At 48.0% G+C, this 20023-nt stretch overlaps 2 protein-coding genes across 3 annotated transcripts; both read left to right on the top strand.

The window, feature by feature from the left end:
• The first annotated feature begins 1444 nt into the window (after window positions 1-1444).
• On the top strand, window positions 1445-3475 carry S100a14 (S100 calcium binding protein A14). Its single transcript, XM_021159146.3, has 4 exons — window positions 1445-1522; window positions 1804-1925; window positions 2358-2504; window positions 2726-3475. The coding sequence occupies exons 2-4, from the start codon at window positions 1896-1898 to the stop codon at window positions 2861-2863; spliced, it is 315 nt and encodes a 104-aa protein (XP_021014805.1). The 5' UTR covers window positions 1445-1522; window positions 1804-1895; the 3' UTR covers window positions 2864-3475.
• Window positions 3476-11917: 8442 nt separating this feature from the next.
• On the top strand, window positions 11918-17769 carry S100a16 (S100 calcium binding protein A16). 2 transcript variants are annotated; one of them, XM_021158583.3, is made up of 3 exons: window positions 11918-12072; window positions 16618-16796; window positions 16991-17769. In XM_021158583.3, exons 2-3 carry the CDS (start codon window positions 16644-16646, stop codon window positions 17198-17200), a joined length of 363 nt encoding a protein of 120 aa, XP_021014242.1. In that variant the 5' UTR covers window positions 11918-12072; window positions 16618-16643; the 3' UTR covers window positions 17201-17769. The 2 variants fall into 2 exon arrangements, with proteins under 2 accessions (XP_021014242.1, XP_029330733.1); XM_029474873.2 differs by lacking the exon at window positions 11918-12072 and adding an exon at window positions 15881-15970.
• The last annotated feature ends 2254 nt before the right edge of the window (window positions 17770-20023 follow it).

The following is a 20023-nucleotide window of genomic DNA, read 5'->3' as shown; positions in this document are numbered from 1 at the left end:
GCTGGGATTACAGGTGCATTACTCCATCTGGCTCTGAGGAAACATTGTTGGGGATGTTAGGTTATGAAGACAAGAATGGCTAGAACTGGCCTGGAGAAATATTGCTCAAATATGACAGGGAGAGGGAGCTGTAGTAGTTGGAGCATTTAGGGACAGAATTGTCCCTCCCCAGTATTCTCTGACTTGAGGGGCAAGTGTTTTGTATAACTCACCACTAGAGAGAGTAGGGGTGTGGCAGTGATGTAAGCCCTGGGTTGTCACTGCTGTAACTGTGGATGTCCACTTGGGGCAGCTAGTCAACCAGAGAAAAATTAGCAGAGACAAATTCCCCATCAAGAGGCAGGAAAGAGGCCCCAGAGGGACCCCAGAAGGATGTCGGTAGACACATTTGAGAGGTTTTCCGAATTCCTGGCCCCTCAGATGACGAGACCTTTGTAGGGTCTCCAGATTGATGCCTTTCAGAGGTCTCTAAATGAGACCTGTAGACAAATCCCTGATTGAGACCAGAAATACAGGGGCCATCCAGCATGTGACACAGGAAGACTGTCTGGGCATATTCTCTGATTTCAGAGTAAGGAAGGGAATTTTGACTCTAGGCCCATGCAATCCTTCCACTGACTCCTCTGTCCTCTGCTTCCCTGTGGCTTTAGGTCCTAGGTCCTGGGCAGGTAGGGAAGCTAGTTGGGTTAGTCACAGTCCCAGGAAATACAGTTCAGGTTTCCCCTGGGGTGCCTGGGTAGTAGCTTGGAGGGCTGGTATTGAGATGCTGTTCAGGGAGAGGGTAGGACTTTGAAGGAGGGAGGAGGTAGCAGTGTAACCAGTTTGGAGAGGTGGTTACTTGCCAGGTAACTCCTTTGAGCTTTGCACATGTGCACCCTGGGCTGCTGCAGGGTGCTGGCAGGACTTCAGGTGAAGGCTCAGTGCCTTCCCAGTACTAGGGCCCACTCCTCTGGCCTCTCCTTTCAACCTTTCATCTCTAGGTTGTCAGGACTGAGAGAGGCTTGACCCTAGGTTTCAGCAGGCCAGAGTGATCCTAGCCAAATTAGCTCTAGTTGGAAGGGAGAGGAGAAGAGAGATGTCAAAGCACAGAGATCCATGGGCCTCTTTCAAGCTCCTCCTTCCATAAGCTTACGTTGATCAGCCCTTGCTTCTCTTTTGCTGACACCCTCTGCTCCCCTGCATCATAGCTGCCTCAGGTTCTTACTCTCCCAGCTAAGATCCCCTCTGCATCTCCCTAGCCTTTCTTTTTCCTCTTCCTGTGACTCTGTAAGGTGATCTTGTGCCAGGGGCATCCCATACCCAGCCCTCCACGGCTTCCTCCTCATGATAGGGGTGGGGACTGACTCTAGAACTGTAGAGGGTGGGGCTCATAAAGCTGGCTCCCAGCCCAGAAGGCTGCAATAGCTGGGGTGGCTGAGGGATAAGGCCCTGGCCCTGCCCCCGTCTCCCCTCCCTTCCCCCAGGTATAAGAGCAGAGCTCAGGTGAGCTGGCTCCTCCATCCTGTCTCCCAGCTGCCAGCAGGTAAGAAAGCTCAGCGCCTTCAACCTGGATGGGGTGTCCTTCTCCAGGGAGCAACCCATGCCTCTTTTGCCCAAGTCTTACAGGGGTGGCTGGAGGAGGTGGGAAGGAATGAAGCTGAGGGGGATTCCCTCTGAGTGAGTTGGCTTTGGGGGCTGTGGCTTTGTCAGGGACTGGACCAGTGAAGGTGAAGGCATATGTTGGGTGGAGCCAAACGTGGTCATGAAAGAAAAAAAAAAAAAAGAATGAGCTTTCTTCTCACCTTAGGTCTCCCCCTCCTCTAGGTAGATCATGATCCATCAGCTCCTGTGGGGCAGACTATAGGACAGACGACAAAACTCAACTCACAGAAGGAAGGACCAGTGTACCAGGAACGATGGGACAGTGTCGGTCAGCCAATGCTGAGGTGGGCCCGTCCGTCTGGCCTGTCTTTCTGTTCTTACCTTTACCTCTTCTGTTATGAGGGTATTGTGCCCCGCTCCCTGAATTCTGCTCTCTTCCTAGTCCTTGGCCTGTAGATATTGCCAGCAAGTCCCAAATCCCCTCCCTTGTGCCTACACAGGGTGATGCAAATGAATTTCTTCTGGAAATAGGATGTCTGGGCACATGCTAGAGCCTGCCCTGCCTGAGATCGGGGGTGTAGGGCTTGCCTAATCAGTGGCTTAAGGCAGAGGCCACTGTGCCCTAGACGCTGTGCCAGAGGAGAGGGAGTGGGCAGGATTCTGGCCTCTAGAGTGTCTTCTAGCCACTTTCTACCTTGTTGACTCTCCAGGCTCCAGAGAAGGGTTTTGTAGGGTGGGTGGGCCCTCCTGATGTGGGTTGTATCTCCTATCTTCAGGATGCCCAAGAATTCAGTGATGTAGAGAGGGCCATTGAGACACTCATCAAGAACTTCCATAATTACTCTGTGGCGGGGAAAAAGGAAACACTGACCCCTGCTGAACTTCGAGACCTGGTTACCCAGCAGCTGCCACACCTCATGCCGGTACTGAGGGAGTGGACCCTTCCCACCCCCCATCCATACCCCTGACTTCCCAAGCTAGTGCTCCAGGACCCCACCCTACTGGCATTGGGAACCCTGTACCTTTCCCCTTTGCGGACACCTGGTAGGTTCCTGTCCTACTACTTGCCCCAGGCCAGGGTGGGGCAGGAAGATCTGGAAGTGCTGCCTTGTTGAGTTTTGATGTCTTTCCTGTCCGTCCTCAGAGCAACTGTGGGCTAGAAGAGAAAATTGCCAACCTGGGCAACTGTAATGACTCGAAACTGGAGTTTGGAAGCTTCTGGGAGTTGATTGGAGAAGCAGCCAAGAGTGTGAAGATGGAGAGGCCTGTTACTCGGAGCTGAGGACTTCTACTTGGAACTTGTTGGGGGTGTTGGGGGTAGGGGAGTTTTAGGGGCACTGGAAATAAAACCCTCAACGCCCACCTCCCCCTTCCCCAGCATGCACCTCTCCTCATCGCTGCAATGTTCAGGTTCAGGACAGGCTTCCCTGTGGGCTCCGTGGAGCTCCTGGGTCCAGAAGTCCTCATCTCAAGGGAGCTCAGGGGGTGGGTTGGGGCTGGAGAGGATATGCAGGGATCCTGGAAGGGTAAGGGCCAAGCAATTTGGTAGTAGGGGAAGGGCAGAAAGGAACTGGGTTGTGGAAGTGATCCAAAGAGCAGGGATGGGAATCTGGCTGCATATTTGGTCCTGAAAAGGGTGTCTGAGAACCTACCCCCTTCTAATCTTGTCCCACCTAAACTGTAGTTGTCTGCCCTGTGCTAACCTTGCTGCTTCCAGCTCTGCCCCATCCTCCTTCCAGTGTCTGTTCCTGAGTAGGGGCAGGGGAAATAGGAGCAGAGTTGCAAAAGAGGCTGAGGAGGGCATGACTTCATCACTTTGGGGTGAGAGGACCAGCTAGATGCTTGGGCATTTATGGTAGTTATTTTATATCATTTGATTAATAAAAATATTGGAAAATGTAAAATATGTTGTCTTGACTCTTTATCCCTCTCATCTGCCCAGTATTCAGGGTCCAGGGATGTGGGGTTCTTTGGGATAATGGCAGAGTCATCGGTAGGTGGGAGATATGAGGATGGAGTGAGTGGTTGGCAGTAGAAGAGACTAGGCACTCACTTCATTCCATGGACTTGGGTTGAGGGTGGTCCCAGCCCTAAGAGCTAGGGAAAGGTATGCATCTTAAAGAGACAGGCTCCTCCTTGACTATCCAGGGCTGCTCCTCTGATAGGAGATAGAAACACATGTATACATACCTGGGGAAAGGAATGAACCATGTGTCCTGGGGCAGAGCTGACTAATGTGAAGGGAAATAGGTACTTAGAAACAGGTTGAGTGGCTGGAGTTTGGATTCCCAACTCTGCCACTCACAGCTTTGAACTCTGGGCACTCTCTTATGGTGCGTTTCCTCATGGGGATGGTGAATAGTCCTCTCATAAGAGAAGGATGTGACCCATCACATGGAATACTTGCCAGAAAGCCTGACACAATGTGTGCCTAGTAGGTGGAGGTTGAATGAAAGTGAGGACGTGACTGATCCTAGGTATGGTTGAGGAGAAGGTTTTTGTGGTAGATATGAGGAAAAGAATAGCCAGAGGCATTTGGAAAAATCCAGACTGAACATGGCCAGCAGAATAGATCATGAGAGGAAAGAGAGGGGGGGGGGTGCAAGAGTGAGAATGAGAGAGGAGCAAGAGAGAGGACCAAAAAAAGACTAAGAGGACAAAGAGGAACTAAGAGAGTGTGTGTCCAAGATGTCCCAGTTATATAGGAATCAGAAGTTAGGGGAAGAAAAAAAAGTTCAGGGGCTGGAGAGGTTTAGGGTAGATAGTGAGGGTGAGAAGTGCTAAAAGAACCCAGGACTCGGGCTGGTGAGATGGCTCAGTGGGTAAGAGCACCTGACTGCTCTTCCGAAGGTCCAGAGTTCAAATCCCAGCAACCACATGGTGACTCACAACCACCCGAAATGAGATCTGACTCCCTCTTCTGGAGTGTCTGAAGACAGTGACAGTGTACTTACAGATAATAAATAAATTAAAAAAAAAAAAAAAGAACCCAGGACTCTGTAACAGGTGATGCTGAAAGAGCCTGCGTTGGGTAGCCTGAATAGGCACCACAGATACACATTTGTCCAGTGTTTTCTTTGACATTCCAGCCTTTTGGTTGATGATAGGGGCAACATAATCTCTTCTGTAACTGCTTCTTAGCTGACAATGGGGCGTTATTGTCACAGGTCCAAGAAGGCTAGAATGTTGGTCATAGGCTGGGAAGGGAGAAGAGTGCAGGCTTGGGGACATCTGTTTCCCTCACTGCCATGTTTTGAGGGACCATCTGCGTCTAGTGAAGTACAAGCCTCTTTGGAGAAGTCTAGGATGCAGGTTCTAGGGAACATCTGGAGCTGGCACATTGAAAGCCATTTCGGAGCAGTTTACATTCTTCAGCAGCCTGGAAATTTGCTGGTACAGCTATAGATAATAGAGACAGAAGATAATAAAGTTAAGAGGCTTGGGAGAAAATTTTTATCTCGGCTGTATATTTGAAACTTCCAAGTTTGTGGTCCTGTTAGTTGCAGGTGTGTGTGTGTGTGTGTGTGTGTGTGTGTGTGTGTGTGTGTGTAACAGAGAGTCCCATGACCAGGGGTGAGGGAGAGATCATATCTTCAGGAATAGGTAGGTTGGGGAATTTAGGCTGCTGATTAACAGGAGTACTTATCTGGATTCCATTTGACCTGTGAGAGGTAGGTCCAAGTCTCATGACTCCCTGAAGCTTACAAGAATTTTTTAAGTTTACAAAAACAGGAGCCCACTCTGTAGACCAGGTTGACTGGGTCTTCGGATCTCATAAGAGATCCGCCTGCCTCTGCCTCCCTAGTGCTGGGATTAAAAGCATGCACTACCATCGCCTGGCTTGAAGTCTTAATATAACACTAGCACAGAGAGAAAAAGAAGTCTGAAACATTTCTCACATACCTTACATCACTTTCTTAGACCTTTACAAATTGCATTTAGATGCCTTAAAACACCTTCTTAGACCTCACAAGTCAGGTTTTCGCAGCCTCAGACCTTTACAGCTTGCATTTATATACCTTAAGTTATTTTCTGTCTTTTTTTGGGGGGGGGGCTAGATTCTCTTTTATTTTAATTTTCTTTATTTACATGTCAAATGTTATCCCTTTTCCTGGTTCCCCTGCCCCGGGAAACCCCCTATCCTATCCTCCCTCCCCCTGCTTCTATGAGGGTGTTCCTTCACTCACCCACCCACTCCCACCTCCCCACCCTCAGTTCCCCTACACTGGGGCATCTTCATAGGACCAAGAACCTCTCCTCCCATTCATTGATGCACGACAAGGCCATCTTCTGCAACTGGAATGCAGCTGGAGCCATTTGTACTCCTTTGTTGATGGCTTAGTCCTTGGGATCTCTTGGAGGACTGGTTGGTTGACATTGTTGTTCTTCCTGTGGGGTTGCAATCCTCTTCAACTTCTTCAGTCCTTTCTCTAACAGTCCAATGGTTGGTTGCAAGCATCCATCTCTGTATTTGTAAGGCTCTGGCAGGACCTCTCAAGATACAGCCATATCAGGCTCCTTTTAGCATGCACTTCTTGGCATCCACAATAGTGTCTGGGTTTGGTAACTGTATATGGGATGAATCCCTATGTATGAAGGCCATACAGTCTTGGGTTGGCCTTTCCTTCAGTCTCTGCTCTACACTTTATCTCCATATTTGCTCCTGTGAGTATTTTGTTCTCCTTCTAAGAAGGACCGAAGCACCCACACTTTGGTTTTCCTTCTTCTTGAGCTTCATGTGCTTTGCTTAAGTGACTTTCTGAGACCCTTACATCAACTTCAAACCTTTTCCTTCCATCTAATCATTCTGCCATGAGACACAGGTGGTTGGTTATTAAGAGGAGTTGTCGCAAAGCAGGTTCCTTTAAATAAAGAAATAGTAAAAAGTTGCATTGAAACCTGTTTTGTGAGTTTATCTTTTTCAGTGTGAAGTCGGCCAACAAGGTATCTATGTCTGTGTGTGTCTGCCTTTCTCAGCAGGAGACCTAGTAGCTCTAGGAACAAGTGAGGCCTGATTTTACATATCATATGAAACGGACTGACCAAGCAGCTGCAACTAGCCACAGGGAAGGAGCTGTTTTGCTTCCTGTTGTTGACACACAGCTATAGTTAGTCATCAACACCATCAGAGATTTGAGAGGGATAAATTATAGCAGGGAGTATAACCCAAATGGCCTATGTATCAATTAAAATGACAGAGAAGTACTGGCTACCTAGATGGTTACCCAAGGATCCCTCTGGTGGTCTTAATGGCAGGTTGTGGGTAGAAGAAGTTGGTCTTTAGCTGTCACACAGGACAACATGAAATCTTCATTTGCCACACAGGACAGCACTGGCCTTCAGCTGCAAGTCTCAGAAGGTCTGAGAGATTTTCCTGTGGAAGAGGAACTCAAGGAAACTGACATATATTCATGAGGCAGAGTAGGACAGTCAACCCAACAGTGTCCGCAGTTTGGGCAGAGCTCTTTCCCCAATGGTTAGCATTACCACCATCCAGGTTGTTGTCTGTGCCTCATCACTTTCTTTGGAGACCTTAGGGTTTCCTCTAGGAACTTGCAATTATGACTATCGTGGGAAGCTTTATCCATTAAACATTTTAGATGCCATATTCTTCAGACCTCTGAGTTTGAGGACCATCATCTATTAAGTATACCCTATTTAAACAAACTTTACTTGTTTTCAGTTACTTGCTTTAGGCTTAACCTCAAAAAGAAAAAAAAATGACTACAGGAGACTAAATAAAGCCTGTCCCTGTAAATAAATTACATTTGTACTTAGCATGGCTATTCACATAGTTCTGAGCACATTAAAGAATTTGGCCATTATATGAGGTAACTGACCATTAACTTGCATATCTTAATTATCTTTAACAGTTTACAAGTTAGTACCTTTAAAAAAACCATTTATTTTAATTTTATGAACAACAGTGTTTTGTCTTCATGTAGGTCTGTATGAGGGTAGGTATAAACTGCCATGGGGGTGATGGGAATTGAACCTGGGTAGAACAGCCAGTGCTCTTAACCGTTGAGCCATCTTTCCAGCCCAAGTTAGTACCTTTTATGAGATTAGGATTTTACAAATGTATCCCTGTTAAGTTTGAGCCTTAAAACTTGGAGTTGAAGATTTAATTGAACGTCTTCTAGCAGCAACATAAAACTTTAAACCATAAGTAAAGTTCACAGAGAGACTGGGGAACTTTACAAAACCCTAAATACATTCCACAGAGGGATTGCGAACCTTATTTTCTTGATATATATATATATATATATATATATATATATTTTATAGTGAATGATTACAGAATATCAAAGGTTCTTATAAGCAGTTTACCCTAGTGGCTAAAGCTTAGCAAAGATAAAGAAGCTAGGCATCTGTCTTCAAGTCAGTTACAGTTAACCCGAGTAGACCTTAGGAATTTATAAGCCTTATTTATCAAATATATGTATTAGTTATCAAACGTGTTGTTTCTTTTTTAAATGTTCTAGAAGCCTGGTGTTAAACAGTTAGCAAAGACACGAATGGTTAGACATACACCCCCAAGATAGTTTCTTTTCTTTTCTTTTTTTTTTTTTTTTTCTTTGGTTTTTCAAGACAGGGTTTCTCTGTATAGCCCTGGCTGTCCTGGAACTCACTTTGTAGACCAGGCTGGCCTCGAACTCAGAGATCCACCTGCCTCTGCCTCCCAGTGCTGGGATTAAAGGCGTGCACCACCACTGCCCGGCTAAGATAGTTTCTATTAACCTAAGTAGACTTTTATAACCTTAGCATCATACAAAAGTCCATCCTGATCCAAAATATTCTGGAGACCCATTGTTGCTTTCTTAGTCTAAACAGGAGGTAGCAATGATAAAGCAAAGTGCTCCGTAGGTCTAAGAGGTTTCATGATAGTTGTCTCAGTTGATGTGGTCCACGTGGTCCTCTTATTCAAGATGGTGGTGAAGGTGCATTGTGTGTACTCTCTTTTAACCTTAGTAAAGATGGCTGCCAGCCACATGGTTGTTTGCATCTTGATGAGGTCATCAGCCAAGATGGAGGGGAGCTACATGGTTGCTATTTAAAAACACTTATTTTTCTAGTTTAAAACAAAACAAAACAAAACAAAAACAAGAGTTGAATCCAAGTTACATATACAGTATATTCTAAGCAAGAATTGAATCATACATGTCTTAGTTAGGGTTTTACTGCTATGAACAGACACCATGAACACGGCAACTCTTTTTTTTTTTTCTTCGAGACAGGGTTTCTCTGTGTATCCCTGGCTGTCCAGGAACTCACTCTGTAGACCAGGCTGGTCTTGAACTCAGAAATCAACCTGCCTCTGCCTCCCGAGTGCTGGGATTAAAGGCGTGTGCCACCACGCCCAGCTACGGCAACTCTTATAAAGGACAGCATTTAATTGGGGCTAGCTTACAGGTTCAGAGGTTCAGTCCATTATCATCATGGTGGGAAGCATGGCAGCATCAAGGTAGGCATAGGGCTGGAGGAGCTGAGAATTTTACATCTTGTTCTTAAGATAGCTAGAAGATGGGTTTCCAGGTAGCTAGGATAAAGGTCTTAAAGCTCACACCTACAGTGAGACACTTCTTTCAACAAGGCCACACTACTCCAAAAAGCTACAAATAGTGCCACTCCCTTGGCCAAGCATATTCAAACTACCACTATATATATATATGTAGCAAATTAAAATTACCTATGTGCAGATTTTAAGTATAAGCAATTTGTTATTAGTTTTAAGTTAAATTTTTACAGATTTTAAAAAACTTTTTATTGATTCTTTGTGAATTTCACATCATTTACTCTAATCCCACTCATCTCCTCATTCCTTTTTATCTATCCTTCACCCTTGCAATACCCCCTGAAACAAAACAAAACAAAATGAAAAAAAAAAACAAAAAACCAAAACCCATCTTGTCATGGAAGCTGTACTGTGTCACAGTGTGTCACACAGTATATAACCTTTTGTCATTGTTACAGATTTTTTTTTTAACCATAATCAATGAACTTACAAAATCTGACATAGTTTACAGAATAATCTCAAGAGATTTTTTTTTTTTGAGAGCAGATAGCAAAGAAATGGTAGAGATAAAAGGTGTTTGTTTTTTGTTCTAAATGGAAAGTAGAAACACCTTAGAGATAAGAGACTTTTGGAAGTATAGAGCAGAGAAAATTTAGATATAAGACATCTTGGACTCCTTTGTGTTGTGGCGGATGTTGTAACTGTAAGAGAAAATTTGGAAATGGAGTGTGTCAGCTTTTGGCCATTGATTGAAGTGTGCTAAGGCCAAGCTGTTTTCAGTAAGAAAGGAGGCTTTAATAAAATCTCTGAGCTAAAGGAAGAAGAAATATGAGGTCATAAAAGATACAGGAGGAAGTAAGAAAGCCAGAGGCCCAGAAGGATGGAAGGAAGGATTTCCAGGAAGGAAGTGAGAGACAAAAAGGACAAAGGTCACAAATAGGAGCACTGCCTAAGGGGGGGATCCCAGCATCATAGAGGGCCAGGAAGACAGACCGATGGACAGTATGGGAGCACAGTTCCTGGGGTGATTCCGAGGAAGTCCTGGAAGAAGCTGAGGACAAAGGGAACAGAAGTTATCTTCTCTGACATGGTGTCAAGAATAACGGGGCATCCCCAAGTGAATTGAGAGCCTTGTCAGAGAGAAAGGTCTCAAATCACAGAGGAGAGGCATCCCTAATAGGGCAAGAGGAACTTTCTGGCAGACTGGTGTGGCTTTTGTAGTAAGAGCAGGCAAAGCAGGCAGCTCTGGGGGTGACACTTCCTAAGTAGAGGAGGAGAGAGAATGGTTAGAGCAGGTAGAGAACACAGTTGAAGAGGTGGCCCGGAGAGGCTTTGGTGGAGGGTTGCAATAGAAGGAGAGGAGAAAGTGTCTTGGTAGAGAGATGCCCAAGTGGTGGGTGGTCTGGAGGGTGTAACAGTCTCCAAGAGCCAGAAGGACGTCTACTGAGTAAATAAGGAGTAACCATTGATCAATGGTTAGAGCAGGTAATGGGAAGGAGCAGATTTTAGAATTTGGAGTCAAATTTGGAGGGTGGCAGAAGCTAGCAGAAACAAATGTCCCATACATTCTTTAGGAGAGTCAAATAAGCAGATTGGTTCTGTTAGGAGAGAGGCCGACTGAGCTCCTTGGAAGGATACACACACACACACACACACACACACACACACACATATATATATAATTTATATATCTATATGTCTATATATCTGTACATCTACCCCAGGTTTTGAGCACCAGATGAATGGAAATGAGGATGTGACGGTTCCTAGGTATGGTTGAGGAGAGGCATTTTATTGTAAATATGAGACAGTATATCCAGAAGTGTCTGGAAGAATCCAGACTGGACACTGCGGCAGCATAGACCATGAGAGAAGAAGGGATTGGGGGAGAAGGGAGAGGGGTAAGAGAGGGGATCAGGAGCCAAGTGTGGAGGACCAAGGCAGAAGTGGAGAGGTCAAAGAGAACCAAGAGAGCCTGTGGCTAAAATGGGTGGGTTATATAGGAAAGAAGTGGGGGGGGGGAAGGGAAGGGAAGCTGGGTGGGGGGGACTGGAAAGGTTTAGGGTAGGGGTTGAAGGTGAGAAGTGTTAAGAGGAGACAGGATGATGTAACAGATGCTGAGAGAGCATGCACCTTGATATGTTAATAGGCACCTCAGTTAGCCATTTGTCAGGTTTGTGTGTGTGTGTGTGTGTGTGTGTGTGTGTGTGTGTGTATACGGGTATGTTCTTTGGTACCTGACATACATCATCATGAGAGTGGGCCAAAGGGTCCTCTCTGTTTGGCTGCAGCCTTCTGTAAGGAGGTCAAGCTGGCCAGCTCCCTTGGGTACCTGCAGGAAAGGTGTGTACGGGGCTAGGTTTTTGCAGCGGAGGCATCTGCTGTGCAGGGGGGGGGGGGGGGTTCTTAGGAATGAAATCCCTGAGCTTAGGGTGGCTGAACTGGAGAGCTGAGACCAGAAAGAGCTGTTGTGTTTGCTCTAGCCAACAGAGATCAAGTGTTGGACTCCTTAATCCCAACAGCAGGGAAATCCTGTGGTTCGGGAACCTAACTTGTCTTTGGCAGGGGGTTGCCCTGAAACCTGGCTCTCAGTGACCTAGGTGAGAGAAGCAGGTTATGAGCCTTCTCTTTCTTTCCTCTGCCTTGTCGGATTCTGTTCAGAGCCTGTGGGTTTAGGAGGGTGGGGTTGGGGGACTGCCAGCTTCTACCACTCCCTCTAGGGTGAGGGTAGAGGGGTGTTTAAAAAAAAAGGTGTGTATCCCTTTAACAAGGGCCCAACCCCAGGGCCAAGTCAAGAGTTCAGTCACTACCTTCCCACAGCCAGCTCAGCCAGGCAAGGCCGGGAGGGAGTGGGACAGATTCTGGGAGTGCAGTGGGGAGGAGTCCTGGCTCCGCTGAGCAGGAGCTGCTTGGCTGTCAGTGCCAGAGCCCAGGCCTCAGAGCCCTGCTGGAGGAGGTGGACTCACAGGAGGCAGGTGAGCCCCCCAGGCCCAGCGGAGGAGGTCTGGGGCTGCTGAAGGGACTCTGAAGCCTTGGGGTGGGGGTCAAGGAAGGGAGCCTGAAGAGAGGTGCCTGCCAGAAACAGGGCAGGAAGATTTTGGTAATCATTAACTCTCCCCAAAGGCTAGTTAGGGTATGAGCAGTCCTGTGGCTTTGTGAAACCTGTAGAAGAGTATAGACAGGCTAGCAGGACCCTCTCCCTGGCTAAGCAGCCGACCTGGCTCATCTCCAGGGTCTGGGACATTGGGCAGAACATTCCAGGGCCTTGCCCACAGCTGTTGCGTCCTCTCTCAAACGGAACAGGGCGGAGAGTGTGTCTTGGTGGGCGTTAGGGGTTGACAGACTCTAGACACAGGCCTCACTGGACTACGGAAGCTGTGACCTGGGAAAAACAATGGTGTTCAGGAGGAACTGCAGAGGGCCCAGATAGCCTAAGAAACCAGAAAAGGGAGGCAGGGGCTGAGGTGGCTTCTCTTCCACCTGGGGCACAGGCAGAACAGGGATGCAGTCTTCATTTGCTCTGGGTGGTGTTCCTTGGGAGTGGCCTGGGGAAGCCAGTGAGGGCCCCTGGATGGGAGAGAGGGAAAGAGAAAGGAGTGGAGCTTCAAACTGGCAGCTTTTCCACTCTAGAACCTAGGCAGGTCTCAGCTTGACTGGCCCTGCCTGGCAGAGCCACCTGCGCTGTAGGAGTGTTTGCCTGCCCGGCCCAGTTGAGGTGGTGGCAAGGCCAGGGGTGACGGATGCTAAGGTGGGCTCATCCTCTGCTCAGAAGAGGAACTCTAGGAATGTTGGAGAGGCCTGGGGTAGAGGTGTGTGTGTGTGTGTGTGTGTGTGTGTGTGTGTGTGTGTACACGACACCTGGTTACAGCACTACGAGTTGGGGGGAAAAGTTGGAAGGACTTCCTGCTTCAGCAGAAGTTGGCTGAAGATAAATGGGGTACTTAGGCAGATCAGGACTGGCAGAGTTGATGTAGGTTGATATGTGGGTATGATGTCATGCGTCCTGTGAGGGGGCACAGGTAGGAGCACCTCTGTGAACCATTAGCCTTCAACACTGGGAAAAGAACATGAGGGAGCAGAGAGACTGGGGAGATTCTCTTGGAACAGTCTTGCAAACAGAGATTACAGCCCAGTTTGGTTACTGTACTAGCCCTGCATGTTGATAGCAGTTGGGAGGAATGCGTTGACTGAGAAGGGGATGGCTGAATGAATGAGATGAATGCATTGCTGGATGGATAGGTGAATGAATGAAAGTAATTAACGAGGCCGTCAGTGAATGAGTAAGCCAATGGGAAGAGGATGAGTGAATTTGAGGTAGACGAGAGGAACACAGAGAATGCCACAGTTAAAACTGAAAATCTTTTTTTTTTTTTTTTTGAGAGTGAACCATGTTTTTTTATTGGCATAGTCAATTTATCAACAAGATGGGTGGTTTGTCCCCAGGAGGTGAGGTTGGTTAAAATCTTGTAGGTTTTGGGGAAGATCCTAAGTATGAGAGATGAGTAGGGATGGAGCCAACATTTGGAAAGTGAGGTGAACCTGGGAGAGTGTGGTGGACATTCAGAACTCCAGACCAAGGAAAGGGCTGGGGACTAGACTTGGGGCCGGGAGGGTGGGGCTGGAGTGGCTGAGATCCAGGGGCATGGTCAGGACAATTTGGGCTTTTGGAAAAGTCAGCAAGCCAGGATCAGGTGGGCGGGGGTGGGGGGTGGAATGGGGGAGAGCCTCCTGGTTGCTCAATGATGAATCAGTCCAGGAGACTATGAGAACATTGGGGGAAGGGTGGGGCCTAAGGTGAAAGGCCCCTTTAGGGGAAGGGCCTTTGAAGTGATTCCCTATTTCTGCTTTTTAGGAAGGCTTCAGTGTACACTGGTATCCCATGTCCTCATCATAACCCCCAACTCTCATTCCAAGACTTACCTCCAGGATAGGTCTGCCTAGGAGAGTGGTACTCTCCCCACACACCTGGAGGTCCTCAGGCCTGCCTAGTTAAAGGATGGGCAGCTGCAGGAGCAGGTGGCTGGGAAGTGGGTGGGGTAGTTGAGCCTGTCTTTTGCCCCCCAGGGGAGGGCGGAGGGGAATAATGACACCTGACTGCCCCACTCTGATACTCTGTCTTCAGAAAACACTTCAGAAACACACTTGTCCAGATGGTTATCTCAGAGCTGTCCATTTTATAAAAAGAACCTGGGGAGGAGACAGATCCCTGGGAGGAAAGCCTGGGAAAGAGTCAGGACACTAAAGCTGCATCTCTGGTCGGCCCAGTGCTCCTGGGATAGGTGGCTGCATCATCTGCTGGGTGTTTCTCTGTCAGTTGTTTGCTTGGCTGCTGCGAGAAGCCAGGTAGGGATTGGGCATAGTACTAAGGGGCAGGAGGAAGCTCCCTTGGAGGAAGGAACAGAACTTAATGCAGGTAGAGGGAAAGGCACATCAGCCTTTTCGGAGGCAGCAGTATCTCAGTGCTCTAGTCCTTCCTTCCCTGCCTCCTCTTTGAACAGAGCTCATTTGGAACAGCTCTGGAATGGTAAAGGGTGGGGATCGGGATGAAGAGGTGTCCAAGTCTGAGAGAGAGAGAGAGAGAGAGAGAGAGAGAGAGAGAGAGAGAGAGAGAGAGAGCGTGCTGAATACAGCCCTTCCCTATTCTGATATAGAATCTCTAGGAACACTAGCCATCCTCACCCTACCCAAAGGGCATCAGAGCAGACAGATTATGTGTTGGAAAGCCTTCTCTTCCTTATTTGTGTATGTTAGAAAACTTGTCTATATGTCTTTCAAACATTAAACCACACTGTTACACCTTTAACAAACAGGGTATGGGGAAGAATATAGTTTCCTGTCGGTTTGGCACTGTGTCAGCCATCCTTCCAGCCACAGACCAGAGAGGTTGGGAGGATTTCCTACCAGATGTGCCCCAGCCTCACCACTCTCCCTCTCAACACCTTCCTCCTGTTCTGATTGTTCCTTAAGAAAAAGATGCATAAAGGTGTAGAAGGGTGATCAGGGGCCTTGGGCACCTGACATTAGGGCTGGACAGAGGTGGAATATTTGAACATTTGCTTTGAGCAGGGTACTGGGTCAGGTATTGTGTGCCAGGCAAGTTACCGAGATTAAAAGGAGGGTACTTGTATATTCAGGATTTAACAAACCTTGCCCTCAAATGTACAAATTCTGCTATTCGGACCAGGGAACAGCATCTGGATGTAAGAAACACTGTGCTGGCTTTATAGATGGAGAAATAGGAGGCAGAGACTAACCAAACCAGCTAATGGCCCAAGCTGGTGTTGACACAGTGAAGACAGACGTGGCTGAGGGAGTCCAGAAAAGGTGTAGGGATGACAGAGGTCAAGGCATGTTTCCTGCAGGCATAGTTTGGGGAGGGCCAGGGTGACAGGCAAGTGTCAGCTGAGAGGAGTGGGTAAGGGAGAAGATGAGATAAAGGCAAGGCTAGAAAGCATGTGGTGAGGACAAGGAGGCATGCTAGAGTCTGGTGAAGGAGACCACCTTTTTGAATCAGACGGTGGGTGCACAGGCCTGGCCCAGTGACTGTGTCATTTTGTGTCCACCTCCCCTTCCTGGGACCAGCTGGGTGAGGGCAGCAGGAGTTCATTGTTGTGCTTGAGGGTGGGAGGGGAGTTTGATTTGCCAGGCTGATTTGGAGGGGCTCTGGGCATGGGCGGCGACACACAGACTAGATCCGCCTGCTCCCTTCATATCCTGTTATTCAGAAGGCTGTATCCGCTTGGAGTGTGAGTGAGTGGCCTTTTGTTCTGGGGTGAGGGGGTGATGCGTGTAGCCTGTGCCAGGCGGCAACTGTGTCCAGAGGCCCAGAGTCTGTCTCCAGCTGGGGCAGAACTGGGCCAGGATCTTCCTTAGGTAATGGGGTGAAGGGTGTCGTTGGGCCCTGATGAATACCTAAGGAATGGTTATGAGGGAGGAGAGGCTGATGGGGTGTGGCCAGGAGGGGAGCCACACAAAATCTGATCTGATGGAGGCAGACTTTGCTCTTTTCTAGAGATGGGCAGTGGTGGCCTAACACCCTGAGCTCACTACCTTAGAGCCTATGCAAGGGGTAGAGATGGACTAAGGTTCCTACCCCTGTTTTGTTGCTTAGGCCTGAGGTCTCAGCCAGGCCTCGGGATGGAAGATAAAAGTCCCTGCTTTCCTCTGTCTTGATTCTTCCCAGCTAAGGTTGCCACAGAGCAAGGGACCTGTGTGTGTGTGTAGGGGGCGACAGTTACCTGCTTCCTCTCCTCACAGGAGCCTCCTGCTCTCAGAGGGTTCTGACAGGCATCAGGCCTGCCTCGGGCAGGGGCAGGGGAAGGGCCTGGAGAACCTGTCTTGGCAGTTGGCAGTCTGGCTGGGGAACACCTGGATTAGAGGAGTCACATAGCTCTCCTTCCAGGCTACCCCCACACCCACTTTGCTATCCTATGTCTGCTTTCTCCCTTCTCTGAAAGGCAAGAAGTCTGAGGACGCTGTGTGCAGGGATGTCCCTTCTCATCTCTCTTTTTGCTTCCTAGGCCCAGAGAGGAGCTAAGGCAGTGAGATGGCTGACTGCTATACAGAGCTGGAGAAGGCAGTTGTTGTCCTGGTGGAAAACTTTTATAAATATGTATCCAAGCACAGCCTGGTCAAAAACAAGATCAGCAAGTCCAGCTTCCGAAAGATGCTCCAGAGAGAGCTGAACCACATGCTGACGGTATCCCCACTGCTGCCCTCTGTGCCTGCTCTTCTTCTCACAGCTCTCTCAGTGACCCCTCCCTCCCTGTGCTCTGCTCAGTGTTCCCTCCTAGCCTGCTAGCCTCCTCTGCCCTGCTAGCCTGGCCAAGGGACTCTGCCTAAGGGGTCCTGTCTGGGCCATCCCAAGCTTTACTGATTTAAGTTCTTCTACAGGACACAGGGAACCGAAAGGCAGCTGACAAGCTCATCCAGAACCTGGATGCCAACCACGACGGGCGCATCTGCTTTGACGAATACTGGACCATGATTGGTGGTATCACCAGCCCCATGGCCAACCTCATCCGCCAGCAGGAGTGCCAGCAGGAGAGCCAGCAGGAGTGCCAGCAGGAGAGCCAGCAGGAGAGCCAGCAGGGCAGCAGCTAGAGGCCCCTCGTGGGCCCCTTTTCATGTCCTGACCCATGTCCTGCCAGTGTTCTTTCCATGCTTTAAGTTGACTCTTTCTTCCTCCCTTCTCCCTCCAGACCTGTTCCTACCCTTGCTGAACAGCACAAGATGGGTGGATCGGGGGCTATCAAGGCCACTGTGGTAGTGCTTCCCTGAGCGTTCAGTCCCTGGATCCTGTAGACCCTGGGAGGGGGTCCCCTTTGTGAAATATCGATGCTGTTTGGGGCCCTCCCCCCCCCCAAGACTTTTCTCACTTGTTGAGTCTGTGTGCTCTCGCAATGTTCCTGTCTGATTCTTGACTGATTCTGGGTCTGTCCTGACCTCTAGAGGTCAGCTTGCTGCTTGAGGTCTCCCAGCTCCTGGCTGTGGCAGCTGTGGTAGTGGCAGTACCAGAATTAGCCGCTTCTTTTCCTCCCAACCTCTTAGCTGGGTGGAGAGGCATTCCCAGGGGCTCCTGTCCAGCTGTCTCTGTCTGGGAATGATCTAACCTGGGTTGAGCCCCCTCTCTGCTCTGCCACCGAAATAAACGCTGGATTTGGAGTTTGTAACTCTTGGCTGCTTCCTTTGTGATGGTCTTTAATTGCTCCACACTTCTTGGGAATCTATTCTACCTTGGTGATCTTTGTCCTGGACCCTGAGGCTCTAGGGAATTGCATAAGAAAACATTACATGCAAACAAAATAAGAAGAAGTTAAACTGGGATTGATGGCCCATATGTATAATTCTAGAATCTAGGCTGATGTATAAGGGGTCTGGAGTTCAAGGCCAGCCAGAGATGCATAGCCCAGCATGGTGGCGTTTGCCTGCCCAAAGGCAAAAAGAATAGGTTATATTATCAGATTCAAGTTCAACTTTTAGGTGCATAGTAGGTGTCATTTAGTCCTCAATACAATTAAATGAAATGGCCTATGACCCTCAGCCTTGAGCTATGATAACATGAAGGGCTTAGATCCTCAGAGGCTAATCCTGATGTGGAGAGATGCTGTGGGGTGGGGATACAGGGTGTAAGGGGAGAGAGGTGTGGGGCTTCAGAGACAGAAAGGGAACCACAGGTCTCAGATGTTTGGAACAATGCCAGCTTTTCCAGCTCTTTCTGCTACTGAAACTGAGGAGCCCTCAATAGGCACATGGCAGGAAACCCAGTCTGGATCCACAGTTTAAGGTTCCCCCAAAGAAGCATAGGTGTAGAGAGGTTTGTTTGTTTGTTTTTTCCATTTTTTTGTTTTTATACAGGGTCTCACTATGTAGACTTGGTGGGACTGGATCTCTCTATGTAGATCAGGTCGGCTTTGAATTCACAGAGAGCCAAGCATCTCTGCCTCCCAAGTGCTGGGATTAAAGATGTGTGTCACCACACCTGACCAGGTGCAGACTTTTATTGTAGTGTGTTTAAGGATTTTCAACTTTGTGAAACTGGTTTCTCTCAGACAGGCTCTTGTCAAGGTCCAGCTGGCCTTTCTTTCCTACTGCAGCCATAATAAACCTCCTATGGCCTTAAAATTTTTTTAAAAATTTACTTATTTATTTATCTAGTATCTAAAATAGATTCTTCTCTCATACAATACATCCCAATTACAGCTTTCCTTCCCTCCATTCCTCCTAGCTCTCCCTTATCTCTCCTATCTCCACTCTCCCCTAATTCACTCCCCCTCCATCTCCCATCAGAAAAGAACAGGTCTCCAAGAGACAACAGCCAAACACAATAAAATGAAACACAACAAGACAAAGCAAAAGGTCCCACAAAGAGGCTGGACAGAAGAATCAGAGACCTGCTTGTTCTCTCACTCGGGAGTCCCATAAAAATACTAAGCTTCAACTATAATGTATACACAGAGGACCTGGTGCAGACCCCTGAGGCCTTGGGATTGCTGCCTCAGTCTCTGTGAGTCTGCTTGCACCCTGCTTAGATGGTTCAGTGGCCTGTGTTCTCCTGGGTCCTCCATCCCAGCTGACTCCTACAATCTTTCTGCCCCTCTTCCATGGGAGAAGTGAGGGACCTAATAGAGATCCTTTCTCTGCATAATGTCTGGCTGCATCCACTCCTCTCAGATGTCAGAGGAAACCTCTCTGATGACAACTGGACAAGGCACCAATCTATGAGGATAGCAGAATATCACTAGGAATCATTTCATATCTATCTATCTATCTATCTATCTATCTATCTATCTATCTATCTATCTATCTACCTACCTATCTATAGATCTGTTGTATTTTGGTTTTACCCTGTATAGGTCTCTGGGCTATCTGGTCTCTGGTTCTTGGTCATCTAAGCAGTGTCAGGCATGGGTTGCTTCTAGTGGAGTGGGACTCAAGTTAAATCAGACATTGGTTGGCTACTCTTTTTTTTTTTTTTTTTTAAAGATTTATTTATTATTATAAGTAAGTACACTGTAGCTGTCTTCAGACACACCAGAAGAGGGCGTCAGGTCTCATTAGGGATGGTTGTGAGCCACCATGTGGTTGCTGGGATTTGAACTCTGGACCTTCAGAAGAGCAGTTGGGTGCTCTTACCCACTGAGCCATCTCACCAGCCCGGTTGGCTACTCTTAAAAGTTTTGTGCTACCATTGCCCCAGAACATCTTACAAGCAGGATAGATTGTAGGGCAAAAGTTTTTTTGGCTGGGTTGTGTCCATGATTCTCTTTTGGTAGCCTGCAGAGTATGTTTCCACACGGAAGAGACTAGAACATAGGGGTGAGGACTCCATGCAGACATCAGCTTGACCTCCCCATGTTACAAGAGCTGTATTCATGTTCTTGGCAATGCCTGCCCCCATTTCCCCTCCTGTCCGTTTACAGAGAG

The sequence above is a fragment of the Mus caroli genome, unplaced genomic scaffold, assembly GCF_978045245.1.
Source record: "Mus caroli unplaced genomic scaffold, Mus_caroli_1 scaffold_3, whole genome shotgun sequence".
In the NCBI taxonomy this organism is placed as follows: Eukaryota; Metazoa; Chordata; class Mammalia; order Rodentia; family Muridae; genus Mus; species Mus caroli.
The sequence above is the reverse complement of the archived record's forward strand: the minus strand, read 5'-3'. Positions and strand labels throughout refer to the sequence as shown.

Coding starts and splice junctions, on each gene's coding strand:
- S100a16 (XM_021158583.3), top strand. CDS start 16,644: ATGGCTGACTGCTATACAGAGCTGGAGAAGGCAGTTGTTGTCCTGGTG. Junction 16,797..16,990: donor AGCTGAACCACATGCTGACG/GTATCCCCACTG, acceptor GTTCTTCTACAG/GACACAGGGAACCGAAAGGC.
- S100a14 (XM_021159146.3), top strand. CDS start 1,896: ATGGGACAGTGTCGGTCAGCCAATGCTGAG. Junction 1,926..2,357: donor GTCGGTCAGCCAATGCTGAG/GTGGGCCCGTCC, acceptor TCCTATCTTCAG/GATGCCCAAGAATTCAGTGA. Junction 2,505..2,725: donor AGCTGCCACACCTCATGCCG/GTACTGAGGGAG, acceptor GTCCGTCCTCAG/AGCAACTGTGGGCTAGAAGA.